Below are 16,086 nucleotides of genomic sequence, written 5' to 3' on the forward strand. Positions count from 1 at the left end.
TTGGGGCGTCCTTGCCGGGCCGGGAGGCGCCAACCGGCCTGCAGGGCGCCGCGGCGCACGGCGAGCTGCTCGCCCCTCCTCCGGCCCTGCTCTCCTCCCTCCCGTCCGTCCGTCCGTCCGTCCGCCCTCCCCGCTGCCTTCCGCTCCCGGCGCCGCCGTGCGCCCCCCGCCTCCTTGCCCAGCCCCTCCACCCGGGTTAGCAAATCGCTCGGTTGCATAAAGTGCCCGGCCCGGGAGGGGGGCGGGCGCTGCCCTCCCACGGCCGCCCGCCCCCATTGCAGGCCGGGGCCGGGGCCGCCCGGGGCCGGCCGCAGGGCGGGGAGCGAAGGTAACGGGGCCGGGGCCTGGCGCGCACCATGCTCGGCGGGGGCTGGCCGAGCCTCGGCACCGCCCTGGCGGCCCTGCGAGCCGGGGCCCTGCTCCGAGCCGGTACGTGCGAGCGGCTGGCGGGCAGCGCGGCTCGCCCGGCGCCCTCCCGCCCGCTCCCGCCGGGCCGGGGCGGAGGGGTTGCAGCTCGGTAGGACCCTCTGGCGCGGCGGGGCCGTGCGGTGCCCCCCTTGCAGCGGGGCTGGGCCGTGGGAGGCCGTGCAACGTCCCCCTTGCAGCGGGGGGGGGGGCGTGGGAGGCCGTGCAACGTCCCCCTTGCAGCGAGGAGGGGCCGTGCAGTGCCCCCCTTGCAGCGAGGAGGGGCCGTGCAATGTCCCCCTTGCAGCAGGGTAGGGACGTGGAGGGCCGTGCAGTGCCCCCCTTGCAGCGAGGAGGGACCGTGTGATGTCCCCCTTGCAGCATGGTAGGGACGTGGGGGGCCGTGCGATGTCCCCCTTGCAGCGGGGGGGGGGCGGGCGTGGGAGGCTGTGCAACGTCCCCCTTGCAGCGAGGAGGGGCCGTGCAGTGCCCCCCTTGCAGCAGGGTAGGGACGTGGGGGGCCGTGCAGTGCCCCCCTTGCAGCGAGGAGGGGCCGTACAATGTCCCCCTTGCAGCATGGTAGGGACGTGGGGGACCGTGCAGTGCCCCCCTTGCAGCGAGGAGGGACCGTGTGATGTCCCCCTTGCAGCGGGGGGGGGGAGGCGTGGGGGGCCGTGCAATGCTCCTCTTGCAGCGAGGGGGGGGGCCGTGCAATGCCTTCTTTGCAGCGAGGGGGGACCGTGCGATGTCCCCCTTGCAGCGGGGGGGGGGGAGCGTGGGAGGCTGTGCAATGTCCTCCTTGCAGCGAGGAGGGACTGTGTGGTGCCCCTCTTGCAGTGGGGGGAGCCGTGCAGTGCCCCCCTTGCAGCGAGGAGGGGCCGTGCAATGTCCCCCTTGCGGAGGGGGACCTGGGGGGCTGTGCAATGTCCCCCTTGTAGCTAGGAGGGGCCGTGTGGTGTCCCTCTTGCAGCAGGGCTGGGCTGTGGGGGGCTGTGCAATAGCCCCCTTGCAGCGGGGGGGCTGTGCGGTACCCCCCTTGCAGCGGGGCTGGGCTGTGGGGGGGCTGTGCAATGCCCACCTTGCAGTGGGATATAGGGGCAGTGCTGTGCTCTCTTGCAGCTGGGGAAGGTAGAGGCTTGGGGGGGGCTGTCGGGACCCTCTTGTGCTTGCTGGGTGATGGGGCTGGATGTGGGCTCAGACCTGGCTGGCTGCAGGTCCCCCTCGCCGGCTCAGAAGTTTGATGCTGTTTTCTCTTTTTGCACGGCTCAGGGGTGTGCCAGACTTTTTAAGCTGACTCACAGCCCCAAGTAGGTCAGTATCTGCTCAGCTGGAGCCGGTCTGTTGTCTGTCGGTGGTTTTTCTGCACTGATAACCAGTCTGGGAGGCTTCTGCGAAGTTCCTGGGCTCCCAAAGCACTGGTTATTGCTCTGGGGTCTCGGGGAAGGGAGGCTTATATTTAAACTAAACTTGAAGGGTGGGGAATTGTATTGGTAGTGTTGAAAACCCCTCTAAGCTCTGCATTTAAATTTGGGGCCTAAATTCTGGAAGTGACTCTTTGAACTGGAGCTTGGGCTTTGGCTTGACAGTGTCTCTGGCGAGTCTTGCCAGAGGCCTTTTGCATTATTGCAATTTTAAGGCCTGGCCTTAATGATCCAGAATCCATGGGCGTTATTACTACCAGTCTTGGAAACCCTGATGCTGTCTTCGGAACAAGTATGTCAAACTCTTGAGTACCTACCAGGTCTCGAGTTTGCCAGGTTGAGCGTGCGTGCAGGCTTTGCTCCTGGGAGCCGGTGGGCGTGGAGCCCTTCCCTGCGGGGCTGGGGTCTGCCCTGCAGCCCCCAGGGTTCGGCCGCCTTCGGGGAGCCTTCGGGGAGCTTGCTATCCAAAAAATACCTGAGTGCGCATTATGTAAGAAGTGAGTGTGGCGTTGCTTATACGGCAACGCGAAGCCGTTTATCTGGGTGCGTCTGTGCAGTCGTGCTTTCTGCGTGTGACCATAAGTTTGAAATGGGAATTTTCCCCTCTTATCCATAATAAAAGGAGAGTAGAACAAAGTACTGTGGAGAAAAGGTATAAAGCCCCTCCTTTCTAAAGGCATCTAGTATTGAACTGTGCTGCTGCTTGTAGCCTTTAGTCTCTAGCATGTATGCGTTTATGTGATAACATACGCTCTTCCCATCTGCAGACCCTTTCCTCTTGGTGAGCCGAGTTGCGTTAATGAACCGTTGCAGAAAACCAAAGCGTGATCCAAAGGCTGCTGATTTCCCGTGGAAAACTCCTGTTATCCCCAATTGCCTTTGCATCAGGCATGAAGTCAGGAAGAGTGCATTACAAAACTGAGTGAAAATGAAGTTATTAAACTTTATTTTAGAACAGGCTTGCATGCATTACGGGGTTTCTGAAATGGTCTCTGTGCTAGGTGCTGAGCCAGGGCAGGAGTCACCCACCGCTAGGGCAGCTTCCCTGAGCAGAACGGGCTCTGAGAACCTGCTCCTCTCATTAAGAGCAGCGCTGTGCGTGCCCGAGAGAGCTTTTGACCTGCTCCTCGATTGGGAAGAGCTGGGAAGGTGCAGCTTAGCTACAGGTGGGAATTCAGGATGAGTTTCAGACTTCATGGATGCTTTGTCAGTACTTTGTTTAAATTGCATTTTAGAAAACATTTCCCTGTGTGGTGTAGTTGGTTTTGCAAGAATGTCAATTAAACATGCAGAGATACTTTAGGATCATGGCTAACATTAGAAATAGTTCATAGGAAGAAAGTTTTTTTTTTTTTAAAGTATATGAATAATTCCTTTGACTTCAACTTAAGTTGTTGAGGTGGCTTTTTTTTTTTTCTGTTTATATATTTCTTTTCGGTTAGTGCCTGGTCCTGCAAACACGCATGTAGTGTATATACAGTTGTTGTGACTGACAGCACCCAACAGCAAAGTGCTTTGTGCTAGGGAGCAGCTGAGGAGCGATTGCTTTTTTTTTTTTTTTCCCTGTCAAGGAATGACAAGGGTTTGTGTTTTTTGTTCTTTTTTTTGAAAGGACTTTCCTGCTCCAAAGGAACGCTTGGCAGGTATGGATGCTTTCTTCAGTACTACGTGCCTTCTATGTCCAATACCCAGTGCATGCCTACACTGTTGTGCCTCAGGATTTTATTTGCAGTACTGTGTTTAATTTTACTTGCATTCTCCCCCTCTTACCTCATTTTCATTATAAGCAAGTGAGTTGGTGGTGGATGGGGAAGGGGAAAAATGGGTCTGGGCGGGATAAATGTGCCAGAGGGGACTCACAGCCCCCGCTGTCCCTGTGTCCAGGGTTTGTGGCAGTTGTTGCATGCACCAGTCAGAACTTTGATCTTGGTTTTGCAGCACTGTGTGTTGTGTCAGTCTCTGGAACTGTAGGGGGATTGTCTGTATTGGCTGCAGTGAGAGTGTGAGGCCTCTGCTCTCTAAAGCAGTCTCTTATCGGAGGCGGGCAGGACTGACCTGTTTTGAGAGAGGAGGGCAGGTTGATTATGAGCGTGGTGATCCCTCCCTTTGGCGCTGACGGAAGTTTCCTAACACTCAGTGCTTGGTGCTTTGAGGCTGGAGTCGGTGGTGGAAGATGAAACAGCAGCTGAGCCAGCACAATTCAAAATAATGCAGTCACCTTCATCAGTGTGCGTGGGCCTTGGAAGTTAGGAAAAATGATTTCTGATTTGTAGAGACTGAGGCACTTTACGTTCCAGCGCGTGGACTCAGGCCTGTGTTGCAGGGCTCCAGCAATGGAAGGGCTTCTTTCTCTTTGTTTCCCTTTTCTTTTTCTTTTTTTTTTTATGGCAGATTCTCTTGTTGTCTGGATGTTTCTCTAAGAACCGTGTATCTGTGAGCTGAACAGCGTGGAAAAAGTGGGCCCTAGGTTATTTGCTTCTTGGATCTGATTAAACATTTAACCAAAAGTAAATAGCAAAGTGCTGCTGTTGCATCAGGATAACTCATTAGCAAGAAACCTCTCTGCGGTGCATGTCTTGTATCTGGCCAGGTGGGGAGCCAGGTGGGGAGCTTCTGCACAGAGAGCCTGTCTTCTCTCCATGGCCCTGTGCAGGGTGTGATTCCTCAGTTAATGAACCAGATATTTCTGTGTTGTCAGTGTCTGTATTTCTCTAGTATTGGTTTGTTTGTTTGTTTGTAACATGGCATTTTGTGTGCTTTTTTTCTCCCCTCCCACCCTCAAAGGCACTGTTCCAGGCTGACCTTTGTCCATTTGTCCCCTCTCTGTTCTGCTTTGCTCCCTCTTGAAATCTTCCCTTGAATAGGGGCCCAGTGCTTCGCCTGCACGAGCATGTCTCTGGAAGTGAAGTATAGCAGGAGCTTCCCACGCTGTGGGTAGCAGGGTAACGCAGCCAAGCATTAACTGCTCTATTTCTCCGTGGCCTCTTTCCTCTCCCTCCGAAGGAGGCAGCCTCAGGCTGTGGATGACCTTCTCTGGGGCTGTGGTTTTGGGGACCTGCTCTGCTCTGTCCCATGGGTTGTCCTCCCTAGGCTGACCTGACATTTGACTGTTTTTGGGGTCCCCAGGTCCAGCACAGCTGCGAGCCGTCTTCCTGCACACAGAGCACGAGCGGAGGAAGTCAAAGACAGTTGCCCAAGCCGACATGAAGGTGGAGTTGCTCCCAGCCCTCACGGACAACTACATGTATCTCCTCATCGATGAGGAGACGAAGGAGGCTGCTATAGTTGATCCTGTGCAGCCCCAGAAGGTAATGTTGTATGCCGCCCTTGTGCGTGGGATGCTCACCTCTACCAGTCTGGGAGATCCTTCCAGGCCGCTGTGTATGCCAGAGGCAGAATTAGTCACAGGTCTGACTCAGGCTTGGAGGAAAGGCAGGAAATACCGGCCATCCATAGCTGTGGACAAGGCTTCATAGGCTGTTTTCTTTTGGGCTTGGACAGCCTGTCCCTGAGTTCAAGAGTTATTAACCTGTTGTTGTGGTGGGGTGTTTTTGTTTTTTTTTTTTTTCCCCTTCCTTGATTTGCTCTGGTGCAGAACAGAGGAAATGGGACTGGGGGCCTAGGTGCAGTCTAGCTAGATCAGAGACCTCATGTTCTGATGTGTAACCCCTCCTTGGAGAGAGATGAGCTCTCTGCGTAGTCGCTGGGGAGCTCAGATGTGGATCGTGGCTCTCTCAAACCTTGTAGTGCTGGTGCCTGCTGCATCCTAGGCACAACCTGTGCTGTTAAGTCATTTTATGTGAGCTGAAATGTTCTTGCTGTGTCCTGTGCCTGCAGGTTTTGGATGCAGTCAAAAAGCATGGCGTGAAGCTGACCGCTGTCTTGACCACACACCATCACTGGTAAACTTACCTGCTGTAGTGAGATCCCTATTTCCTCTGAATAAACACAAACGGACAAGAACTATTGCACATCCAGATCAGATCTGTCTTCTCTAAGCCGGAACTTCAGCGTGAGGAGAAGGGCCAGAGCTCAGGAAGTGTCCCCTGGGCTGTCTGATACCAGCATACCCAGAGGGACCGCTGAGAACATAGGTCCATAGGTGTTCAGGGCAGGTCTGGGTTTGGAGCATAACGTCCCCTTCCTCTTCCATCTGGTGCACCAGAACAGCATGTTCCATTCACTTCCGCACCGCTGTTTTGGATTAGTGTAAGTGCTTGTTAAATGGAGGGGGAGGAGTAATTGGGAGTAATTGGGGAGACAGTGGCTTGGATCAGCCCACTGTTGTGCTCCCTTGGAGGCCAATTGCTGTGACAGTTGCTTGTCTGACCAGGTAACTTGGCGCTACGGCTAATTCGGTGTTAGCACAGGCTTTCTGGAACACAGTGGAGAAATAGTTTGTGAGTTAAAGGAACAGATTCTCTCACTCAGAGGGGTGTGATTGGTGAAGGGCTGCTTTTAAGAAGCTGATGCTTACACCAAAATCTTCCCTAAAAGATGTCCAGGTTGCTAATAGACTGGACACACAAGTAGTCCGTCTTGGTGGTTTTGTGTTTGAAACCACAGAATAGCTCTGGGGAAGGACAGTCCTGTGGAGGCACAGTGAACACATGAGGAAGTGAAGTGCAGAGAAACAGTACAAAATAACTAAGTACACAGCGAAGATGGGAAAGTCCTCCTGTGCCTGGAGTTGAGCCAAGCTTTCTTATGAGTAATTCTTGCTATGAACTGACACGCTGTCTATATTGTGGGTTCTCTGTGTCAGTGCCTTTAACCTTTAAAATGCTGGCTTGTTCCAGCTGGTTAGTGAAATGTGTGTGTGGTGGTAGGTGAGAAAGAAGGACTGCAGGAGGGAGCACGTTTGCCCTGAACTGCTAGGACATGCTGGTAAGGCATGCTACTCACGGTCAGCTGTTGTGGGAGGTTTACCTAGATTGCAGATTAACTCTGCCGGGGAGGTAAAAATGAACGTTTTCCTCTAGCACTTTATGCAACGTTGAACCTGACTAACCCCTCCCATGGGTCATAGTGGAGTCATCTGGGAGCCAGCCACAACCAGGCAGGACCAGCACTGAGAGTAAATGCTGAGCTGTTTGGGCATCTGTTCACCTGCTCCCCAGTATCTTTTGGGACAGGGAATTACCCATATCTCCATTTATCAGAGTCTCTCACTGCTCACAGTCTCTCCTACTTAGTGGGGAGTTGATATAAGTACGTAAAGCCAGAGTTCCCCAGTTAGGGGTGAACTCAAGGGGTGTTCTTGGAGAGCTGCTGACCAAGGTCACGTCTTGAAATCCTTCCTGAATTTGCTGCTCTACAACGCTGGAATCTGTGTAAATGGCACTGAAAGAAACTATCTCCACTGGTGCTGAGATGTGGCATGTCCTTTGCTATGAGGACAGGGTTAGATGTGTGGATGCTGGGAGACTAGCTGATCAGAAATGATCACCTGGAGGTTACTATTGCAATTTGAGTTGCAAGACATTTGTCTTCATCCCTGCCCAAAGCTATCTTTTTAACCTTCCAGGGACCATGCTGGAGGAAATGAAAAGCTTGTCAAGATGGAGACGGGCTTGCGTGTTTATGGGGGAGACAGCAGAGTTGGAGCGCTAACACAGAAAGTGTCGCACCTTACATCACTCAAGGTAAAGGGAGTGAGCTGCGGGACTCGGTTGGGGGCATCTTCCGTTTGTGTAACAGCTTTAGCGATGGACTAGTGCAGTCCAACTTGCATTAGTATTGTGGTTGCAGCTCTTTTACCTTCTTAACATCTCCTGGAAGCAGTTGATGGTTTAATGGCAGCTTTTTGGCTCTTCCAACCGTATGAACTGTAACCCCTCTGCCTCCTTTTGGCTGGTGATACTTTGTTGATGAGAACGTTGGTATGGCTTACACATCTGTATTGCCCAGCATGCGAGGTGTCCAGCTGCTGTTTGACAGCTGCCTTTGCTGGGGAGGTCAGAACATAGGCGTGAAAGGGCAGGGCTTGCGTTCTCCTTCTAGCCCGGTTAATACCGAGCAAATGCAAGTGGTCCTCTCCCAATCGTGGTGGAGAATACAGGGTGGAGAGCAAGTGTGCCAGCAGTGATAGCTGCTTGCCTTGCTTTTCCAGAGCTAAAGCAGCAAGCCTTGTTGGAACATAGCTTTTTAATTATAGGTGGGCTGGCAGATGACATAAACTGCTGTGAAATGTGCAGGCTGGCATGAATGTCACTGCAAGTCCTGCAGTGCACCTGCAGGGGGTCAGCAGCACAGAAGGGAGCACAGAAGCACATGGGAAGATGTGCAAATCGGAGCTGTGGGGAATGGTCCCTTTAGCCTAATGAGTGTGTGTAGTTCCCTCCCTGTTGCTGAGTGTCCTCCACTTCTTCCCTTCAGCTCCTCTTTTTTTCTTTCTTTTTTTTTTTTTTTGCTTTTTACACTTGATTAACTTTGTTTAGGGTTTTGTATTGCTCTGGATCTGTTTGCTCTTGTTGCTCTTGCTGTCAACCAAATGCTGAGTCACTCTGCATGTAAATTAAAGAATCTGGCAGGTCTCTTGGTAACAACACCAGCTAGGAGGAAACGGCTCCCTTCCAAGTCCTCACCATAAAACTCTTTTTGCTGGACTGTCCAGGGAACGGAGCCAAGACTTACTGGCCAACTTTGAGAATTTGCCTGTAGGACTACTAGATAATTGTAATAGTGGAGATTTCTTTTCTAATCATACGCATGCTGGCAAACAGTAGCTTAAACTCTAGTCTTCTGCCTTCTTCTCAGGTGGGATCTCTTAACGTGAAATGCCTGTGTACGCCATGTCACACTTCTGGACACATCTGTTATTATGTGACTAAGCCAAATAGCTCTGAGCCACCTGCTGTTTTTACAGGTGAGGAGTTGGAAGGTTACATCGCCTGCAGCCTATGTCACAAAGAAATGGACTATTCCTCTGCTTGGGTGCTCCTGACTCTGCATGTGTATTTGTTCCTTATTACAACTGGGGCTGACTGACTTCCTTACCTTGTCCCCTTAGCAAGAGCTACCAAATAGTAATTGTAGATAAACCTACTGAAACCCTTCTGGGTTTGTAAAGGCATTGCCGGACACCCTGCAAGCAACGTTTAGAAAGAGCCCTGGATGAGTCCTACTTTTAATACTTTCTTGTCTGAAACGAGAGACGGTTTTTGTATACCCTCTTCCCCCCCCCCGGCTCTCAGGCCAACCTGTGTCTTGATTCCAAAGACTGTTTGCTTTTCCATATATCTGTACCTGTGTCCATTACAAAATTGAGAGAACAGAAAGGGGGGGAAATACGGCAGGATGGGTGCTCCATCTCTGGTAGTCTAGGTTTGGTTCTTATTTTGGAGAGTAGGGTTACCCTTTAAATGAGACTTCTTTTAGTCTTCCTGGACTGCCATATCGTTTGTCTCCTGGTGAGTGTTCCCCAGAGTCTGGACCCGCTGGTGTCTAGAAGAAGTAACTGCTTGAGCAGAGGTTTAGGGAGCACTGAGGAGAAAATGCAGAAGAAACTGAAAGTACACACATGCCTCTATCTTTGTTCAAGTTCATAGCAAAGAGAATCAGTGTTCCTCGTCCACTGAAGAAGGGACGGCGAGGGAGATTGCCTCACAGCTAGGGATTGTTCGCCTGTGGAGGCGGTGGGATTTTCTGCATTAGAAGTTAAGAGTGGGTGAGAGGCATTTCTCATGTGGGTTCGTGTAGCATTGAGCCTGTGTGGGGCAGAGGCATAGACTGGGTGTCCCTGTACCAGTAGGAGCAGTGCTGCAAAGTCCTTGTACCGTCTGGCTAGTTGCAGCACAACGTGAGCTGCAGCAAGGACTGAGCAATGGCGGGACTGAGCCCTCGGGGAGCGTTTGCTCGTCTTTGGTGTCAGGAGCCTTGTCCGGTCCTGATGCCCTGTTATGCTTCGCTCTCAGGTGACACGCTGTTTGTGGCTGGTTGTGGGAAATTCTTTGAGGGAACTCCGGAGGAAATGTACAGAGCGCTGATTGAGATTTTGGGCAGCTTGGAACCTGAAACGGTATGAAACTCCTTTTGTGCTAGTAGGTTAACTAGCCAAAACGTACTACAGACACCATAAGAAACTATTTTCCTAATAATACTGTTGTTCAAAGATAGAATTTCCCATGTGTTGAAGGAATGAATGCTTACATCAAGGGCTGTCTTTGATGCAGAATAGCTGGAATCCTTTGAGAAATAAATACCTACCCCAAATACATTTGTGTTTTGTGGGGAAAGAGTAGAGGCTATTTATTAAAACAAAGACTAGAGAGCAAGGACGCTTGGGTTCTTTCATCAGACTTGCCACTAACTTGGCACCCAGTGTCTGGCTGATCACACCTGGCACTTTGCCTGTGCATGTCTCCCATGGAGAGGATGGTGTATCCTGGAGGGTTGACTCTGTGCCCTGCTTTGTACCATAACACTGATGATAGTGCCTGGCAGTCCACCTCTCGAGAGCCCTGCATAACTCTTTGTTTCTCTTCCTAGAGAGTTTACTGTGGTCATGAATACACCATCAACAATCTCAAATTTGCGCGACATGTTGAGCCCAATAACGTTGCTATCCAAGAAAAGCTTGCTTGGGCCAAGGTAAGTTGGTTCATCCTTTCTCTAGACTCGCTGGATGTCTTTGTGGAGGTAAAGCCTCTCTGGGAAGGCAGAGGAGAGGGCACAGCATGAGAGAAAAGAGAGGCTGAGGGGAGGGAAGAGCGTAGTAAGAGCCAGAAGCAGCAGTAGCTCGTGCTTTCAAGGGGGCAGTGTGTTTGGGAGCAGGGTTTGTGTGTGTCCCAGAGAGGACAGTTTGCTATCCTGTGGAGCTATAACCATCTCTGGGAATTTCTTGGTATAAGTACAGGCTGACCCTCCACATCCATCTGGGAGGATGAGCTCTGCCCCGGAAGGCTAAGACCCGTGTCCCTCTGTGTGCACCTGTGTGTTTGTCTGACTGCATGGCCCTGGGAAAGGCCTGGCCTGGGGAGCGGTTCAAGTAATTAGATGCAGCATTAAGCCTGCTACATAGTTCATACCTGGGACGCTTCTTGTTCCCCCAAACATTTCTCATCAAGCAGAAATCTCTCCCCTTGTTGCAGGCAAAATACGACAGTGGTGAACCAACCATACCCTCCACAATTGCAGAAGAGTTTACATACAACCCCTTCATGCGAGTGAGGTAGGGAGGGATTGTGGGACAGATTCCTCTGTCTTGTGCTTGGGGTGTGGGTGTGTGTAGGGAGGATGAGGTCTGCAAAAAATAACTATGAGAGTGAATTGCTATCCTGCATCACGTGCTTCTGTTTGGATGCTGCCAAGACATTCCTTAAAACATCTGCATTCCAGGAGTAAATATGGTACAAGAATAAATTGGTAAAATATACTCGCTGTCCTGGCAGAGGCTTATTCCAGTAGAATTTGAAGAGTTTTGATGAGCATCTCTGCCTGTGCTGGGGTCTCGGCTCAGGAGCTACAACAGGCTATATTCTACTGTGTGATTACGTTCCTTTGTCGTGCTGAGTTCGGCAGACAGGTGCAGTGAAAGATGCCCTTCAAGGGTATTTGCAGCCTCTGTTGCCCGTGATTGTTTAAATCAAGGGAGCTGATAAGCCTGTTGGCAAAGCCTGAGTCCTTCATCTTAAATGCAAAATCTCCCCTTGATGCAGATGAAATGAGATAGTGGTGACTTTCCCGATGAGATGTTCACCTTGCAGCATGTGTATTTACTGTCCTTGGTGTTCTGTTTTGGTAGGGAGAAGACAGTTCAGCAGCACGCTGGGGAGACTGACCCTATCCGAACAATGGGAGCCATCAGAAAAGAGAAGGATAACTTCCGGGTCCCGAAGGACTAAGCACTCTGCCTGAATCACTTTAAATGTCAGTTCCATTGTAACTTAGGCTCTTCAGATGTTTTAGGAGTTAAGCATTCTGTTGTGGTTAGGACAGTCATATTTAGGTTTTTATTTTGTTTTAATTAAGGAAAAAAGCACTTTGCCCTTGTTGAGATGTTCTACAGCATATTTATATGATGAATATTTATCCCTCTATTCCTGACTCTCAAACTGTCACATTTGTCACACATGGATCATCTTACAAGTGTTGGTACGTGGCTCAGAGGCTGGGGTAGGGGAGAGTCAAGCCTTGAAGCCTTAAAAAGAAAAAAAAAAAAAAAGGCTCTTGTTATTTTTATAGGAGCCCACTGTGAAAGCAGACAGTGGGACTGGGACCCAAGATGTCTTCATTTAAAACGCAGAGACAAAATGCACGTAACTTAAATTGCCATCTGAAGATTTAAATTTTTCCATGCTGCTACTTAAACTCTTCTGAGTCTGTCACTTCTGTCTCCACTAAGGCCAGTGATGGACCTGCTCTGCTACCACCAGTTAAGGGCTTAGTTTATTAAATATGCTGTGTGGCCTGGCTTTAGAAACAGGACTGTGCGACTGTCCAGCTGTTCTGTAGGCTTTTTCTCTTCTCTGACTTGTCTTCTCATAGACTACAGTAACTTTTCCAGGCAGCATGCTGGCTTAGAGATTGCACTGTTGCTTATACCTTTTCACTGTTAACTTAGCCTGTTTGCATGTACCTCCTTACTGCTGTTAATTGTGATCTCTGTTACTTGTATTAGTACTACAAGGCTGAAGAAGGAATTTGTCTGCTTGCACAAAATCCTGAGAAGAAGGAACTTGTCTAGTGACTAGCTGCATGTCTAACAGCTGAGTAGCAACTAGATTACTCCAGGATGTTCCTTGCTGCCAGTAGCCAGCAGAGCTGCTTTGTGCTATGCTGTGAACTAGCACTTGCTAGCTGGACGCTCATCCGCAGCCGAGAGAGCAACCGTTCTGGTAGATGCAGGTAGTAACTATCTTGTGCCCCTGAATGTGGAAGATACCAGTGTATAGGCCTGAATTAAATGGGAGCAGATGCTGTGTGCTGCTGGGATTAACCTCTTACCCCTGCAACCTGCTCTGGTCCACCTTCTGTTCAAGAAAGGCCAGAGAAATGATGTTATAAATGGAGAGGTGGCCCATATATTGCCAAATTAAATCAGGCTTAGATCTCAGATCCTCTGAGAAACCATCTTAGGCTGGCCCGTTGGGCTTAAAAGCTGTCTCTCTTCTCAGACTAGTGTTGTATGACCCGAGTCTGCAGCCGCCCTGAAAACCACAGGGAGGGAATATCCCGACGGGCTGTTTTTCTGACTGGGCGTAGTGTGTGAAAGTGGGCGAATGGGATGAACTTCGGGGAAAACAAATCCAGTTCTTAGAGAGGGGAGTGGATTAACTCTGAATGGCTGCTGCTTGGGGTGGCTGAGATGCTTAGTCCTGGTCGTGGAGTAAAATCTGTTCAGACCAAAGGGACCTGAAGTAAGGCCACCTTTCTGCTCTCCGTGTCTGGAAATAACTTATTTGCACCCGTGGGATACACAGCGCTTGGACATCTGTCTGCAGCCCAGATGCCCTGAGAGAATCGGCACAGGGATTTGGCTGTGAATTTTTCTAGTACCTCCCCAACTGAAACGGTGTCTCTGGGGGAACTTGTGTTGCCAGTTCACAATAGCACTTTGAGGTATTGCAGTCCTGCTGCCTGCCTGCAGTTTTGGCAGAGAGCCGAGGAGAGAGCTGAAATGACCCCACTTCCCTGCTGTACCATGAAGCAGCGTTTGTTCTGAATGAACCAGCAGTTAGCCCAGGCTGCCTGCTCGTGCCTTGGAGGCCGACCCAGTGTCCAGGGAGCTTTACGTGTCGCTAAAGAAAAGCGTCTTTCCACAGTAACTGCCGCTTCTGAGTTCTCCGGTATGCCGGTGCCCAGGCCTGGGTTCTCTTTGACCTGGGACGCACCTCTCCTGCGCTTTCTGTCCTTCAACTTGGCGTCTTCCAAAAAATGGATGGAAGGCGAAAGAAACATCAGAAGGGCTGGCGAGAGGCAGAGGACCTACTGCAGGAACAATCTTCCTCCTCTTGTCCATCCCAAGCGTGCAGAACGCCTTGTGCCTGACCAAGCCTTGCGACAAGGAGGGAGGGTCAGTGGTTAGTTACTGCTTTGGACTTTTTTTTAAAACTCTCCGCAAAGGCTGCTGCTGCAGTTTGCTCGTTCGCTGTATGCGTGCGGCCCGATACCGTGGCTTCCAGCACCTTTACTGTTGTGACGCAAGAGGAATCTTGCGGGCGAAGCCCGGTAGAAACCTTGGCTGAAAGCTGCCAGGAGTGGACTGGGCTCAGCGTGAGAGGTGAGCCCCAGATGGTAGGACACGGTCTTCAAGGGGCTTGACAGCTGTGTCTTTAATGAATTTTGCTCTTGATTATATTCCCTGTTTCTTGATCTCGGTTGCATACTGCAATCTGCTCAAGTACAAGATTTTTGAATAAATGCTTCACCGCTGCAACAAAATACGAAAAGATTCAAACAATTTTGGTTCTGGTTTCTCCCCCTGTCCCTACTGCGCCTCGCTTGGTAAGTGATGCAGTGGTGGAGTCTGTAACCGCTTGGTTTCCTTGTGGTAACTCAGGTCGGCTCGCTAAGGAAAAAGCAGCATGGCAGTAGCTGTTTTAAAGGGATATGAGCGGAATTTGGTGTAACATTTAATTTACTTTAAAAGGGTAAATTTTCTGTAGTTCAGAAGGAAAAGTACCTGAAACGTCACTGACTCTTTAATAATTTGAATGCTGTGCTGCTACAACTAAGCATGACTTTACTGATGTCTGGTTTTTTTTGACAATTGAGGAAATAAATACAGCTGTAAACAGAGCACCAATATGGCAGTCTGGAAAAGGTGGATTTTTTTTTTTTTTTTTAAAAACCCAGCTGTACGCAGCTTTCCTCCTAACTCTGGTGGGCAGTTTGGGAGCCTCTTAAGGCTTTCTCCGAAGCCTGTCCTCGTTAAAGCTGTGTTTTCCTCTTAAAAAGAGAAAGGGAGCGTGCTGTTGGCCCCGTTGGCCGAGAAGCGCTGCTGGGGGAACCGCCGCCGGCGCTGCCCCGACGCTTCGGGCGCTCGAGGGGCTCGGGCGCGCTCGGGGCCCCTCGGCACCATCTCGCGCGGCCGCCGACTTCGGCCGAGCAGCGCAGCGCCGACTTGCGCCTGGCGGAGGTGGGAGACGGGGCTGGTTTCACGCGCCTGGCCGTGACCCGCCGGGGGGCCGGCGCGGGGCCGAGGGGCTCAGGCCTCGCCGCCGTTGCCTGCCTCTCCCAGGCCGCCGCGCCGGGAGCGGGACGGGCGCCTGGCCTTCCTCCCGCCGCGCTCCTTCGCTGCAGCCCGGGGGCTGCTCCCGGCCCGGGGGGGAGCCGCGCTGGCCCCGCTCGGCGCAGAGGGGCCTCGTGCTCCGCAGTGGAGCGGCGCGCGGGGCCGGGCTGCGCTTGGGCCCGGAGCAGGGGCAGCTGCACCCTGGGGTGCTGCTGGGAGCGATGTGCCGTGCAGTGGGAGCTGCAGGTGGGGATTTCTCCTTTCCCCCCGTGCAGTGGAGCTGGGGGGAGGATTTGTCCCCCTGTGCACTGGGAGCTGCAGTGCAGCGGGAGCTGCAGGTGGGGATTTGTCCGCCCGTGCACTGGGAGCTGCAGTGCAGCGGGAGCCGGGGGGAGGATTTCCCCCTGTGCAGTGGGAGCTGCAGGTGGGGATTTGTTCCCCTGTGCAGTGGGAGCTGCAGGTGGGGATTTGTCCCCCCGTGCACTGGGAGCTGCAGTGCAGCGGAAGCCGGGGGGAGGATTTCCCCCTGTGCAGTGGGAGCTGCAGGTGGGGATTTGTCCCCCCATGCACTGGGAGCTGCAGTGCAGCGGGAGCCGGGGGGAGGATTTCCCCCTGTGCAGTGGGAGCTGCAGGTGGGGATTTGTTCCCCCTGTGCACTGGGAGCTGCAGTGCAGTGGGAACTGGGGGAGGATTTCCCCCTGTGCAGCGGGAGCTGCAGCACACTGGGAACCAGGTGGGGATTTCTCCTTCCCCCCACCCCTGAGCACCAGGAGCTGCACTGCAGCAGGAGCTGCAGGTGGGGATTTGTTCCCCCCCCCCCCCCCCCGTGCAGTGGGAGCTGGAGGTGGGGATTTGTCCCCCCGAGCACTGGGAGCTGGGGGAGAGGATTTCCCCCCGTGCAGCAGGAGCTGCACTGCAGAGGGAGCCAGGGGGAACAGCGGGAATTGCAGGTGGGGATTTGTCCCCCCGTGCTGCAGTGCAGTGGGAGCTGCAGTGCAGCAGGAGCCGGGGGGAGGATTTCCCCCGTGCAGCAGGAGCTGCAGTGCAGTGGGAGCCGGGGGGAGGATTTCCCCCGTGCAGCTGGAG

The 16,086-nt window shown here is 52.4% G+C and overlaps 1 protein-coding gene across 14 annotated transcripts; it reads left to right on the forward strand.

The window, feature by feature from the left end:
- Positions 1-102: 102 nt before the first annotated feature.
- Positions 103-14,576, forward strand: HAGH (hydroxyacylglutathione hydrolase). 14 transcript variants are annotated; one of them, XM_068908703.1, is made up of 11 exons: positions 285-328; positions 1,675-1,716; positions 3,439-3,469; positions 4,953-5,134; positions 5,664-5,728; positions 7,354-7,471; positions 8,586-8,694; positions 9,743-9,846; positions 10,317-10,418; positions 10,919-10,998; positions 11,572-14,576. In XM_068908703.1, exons 4-11 carry the CDS (start codon positions 5,030-5,032, stop codon positions 11,669-11,671), a joined length of 783 nt encoding a protein of 260 aa, XP_068764804.1. In that variant the 5' UTR covers positions 285-328; positions 1,675-1,716; positions 3,439-3,469; positions 4,953-5,029; the 3' UTR covers positions 11,672-14,576. The 14 variants fall into 14 exon arrangements, with proteins under 14 accessions (XP_068764809.1, XP_068764800.1, XP_068764801.1 ...); XM_068908704.1 differs by having other exon boundaries at positions 307-429; XM_068908700.1 differs by lacking the exon at positions 1,675-1,716 and having other exon boundaries at positions 220-328.
- The last annotated feature ends 1,510 nt before the right edge of the window (positions 14,577-16,086 follow it).

The sequence above is a fragment of the Struthio camelus genome, chromosome 15 (genome assembly GCF_040807025.1).
Source record: "Struthio camelus isolate bStrCam1 chromosome 15, bStrCam1.hap1, whole genome shotgun sequence".
NCBI lineage: Eukaryota > Metazoa > Chordata > Aves > Struthioniformes > Struthionidae > Struthio > Struthio camelus.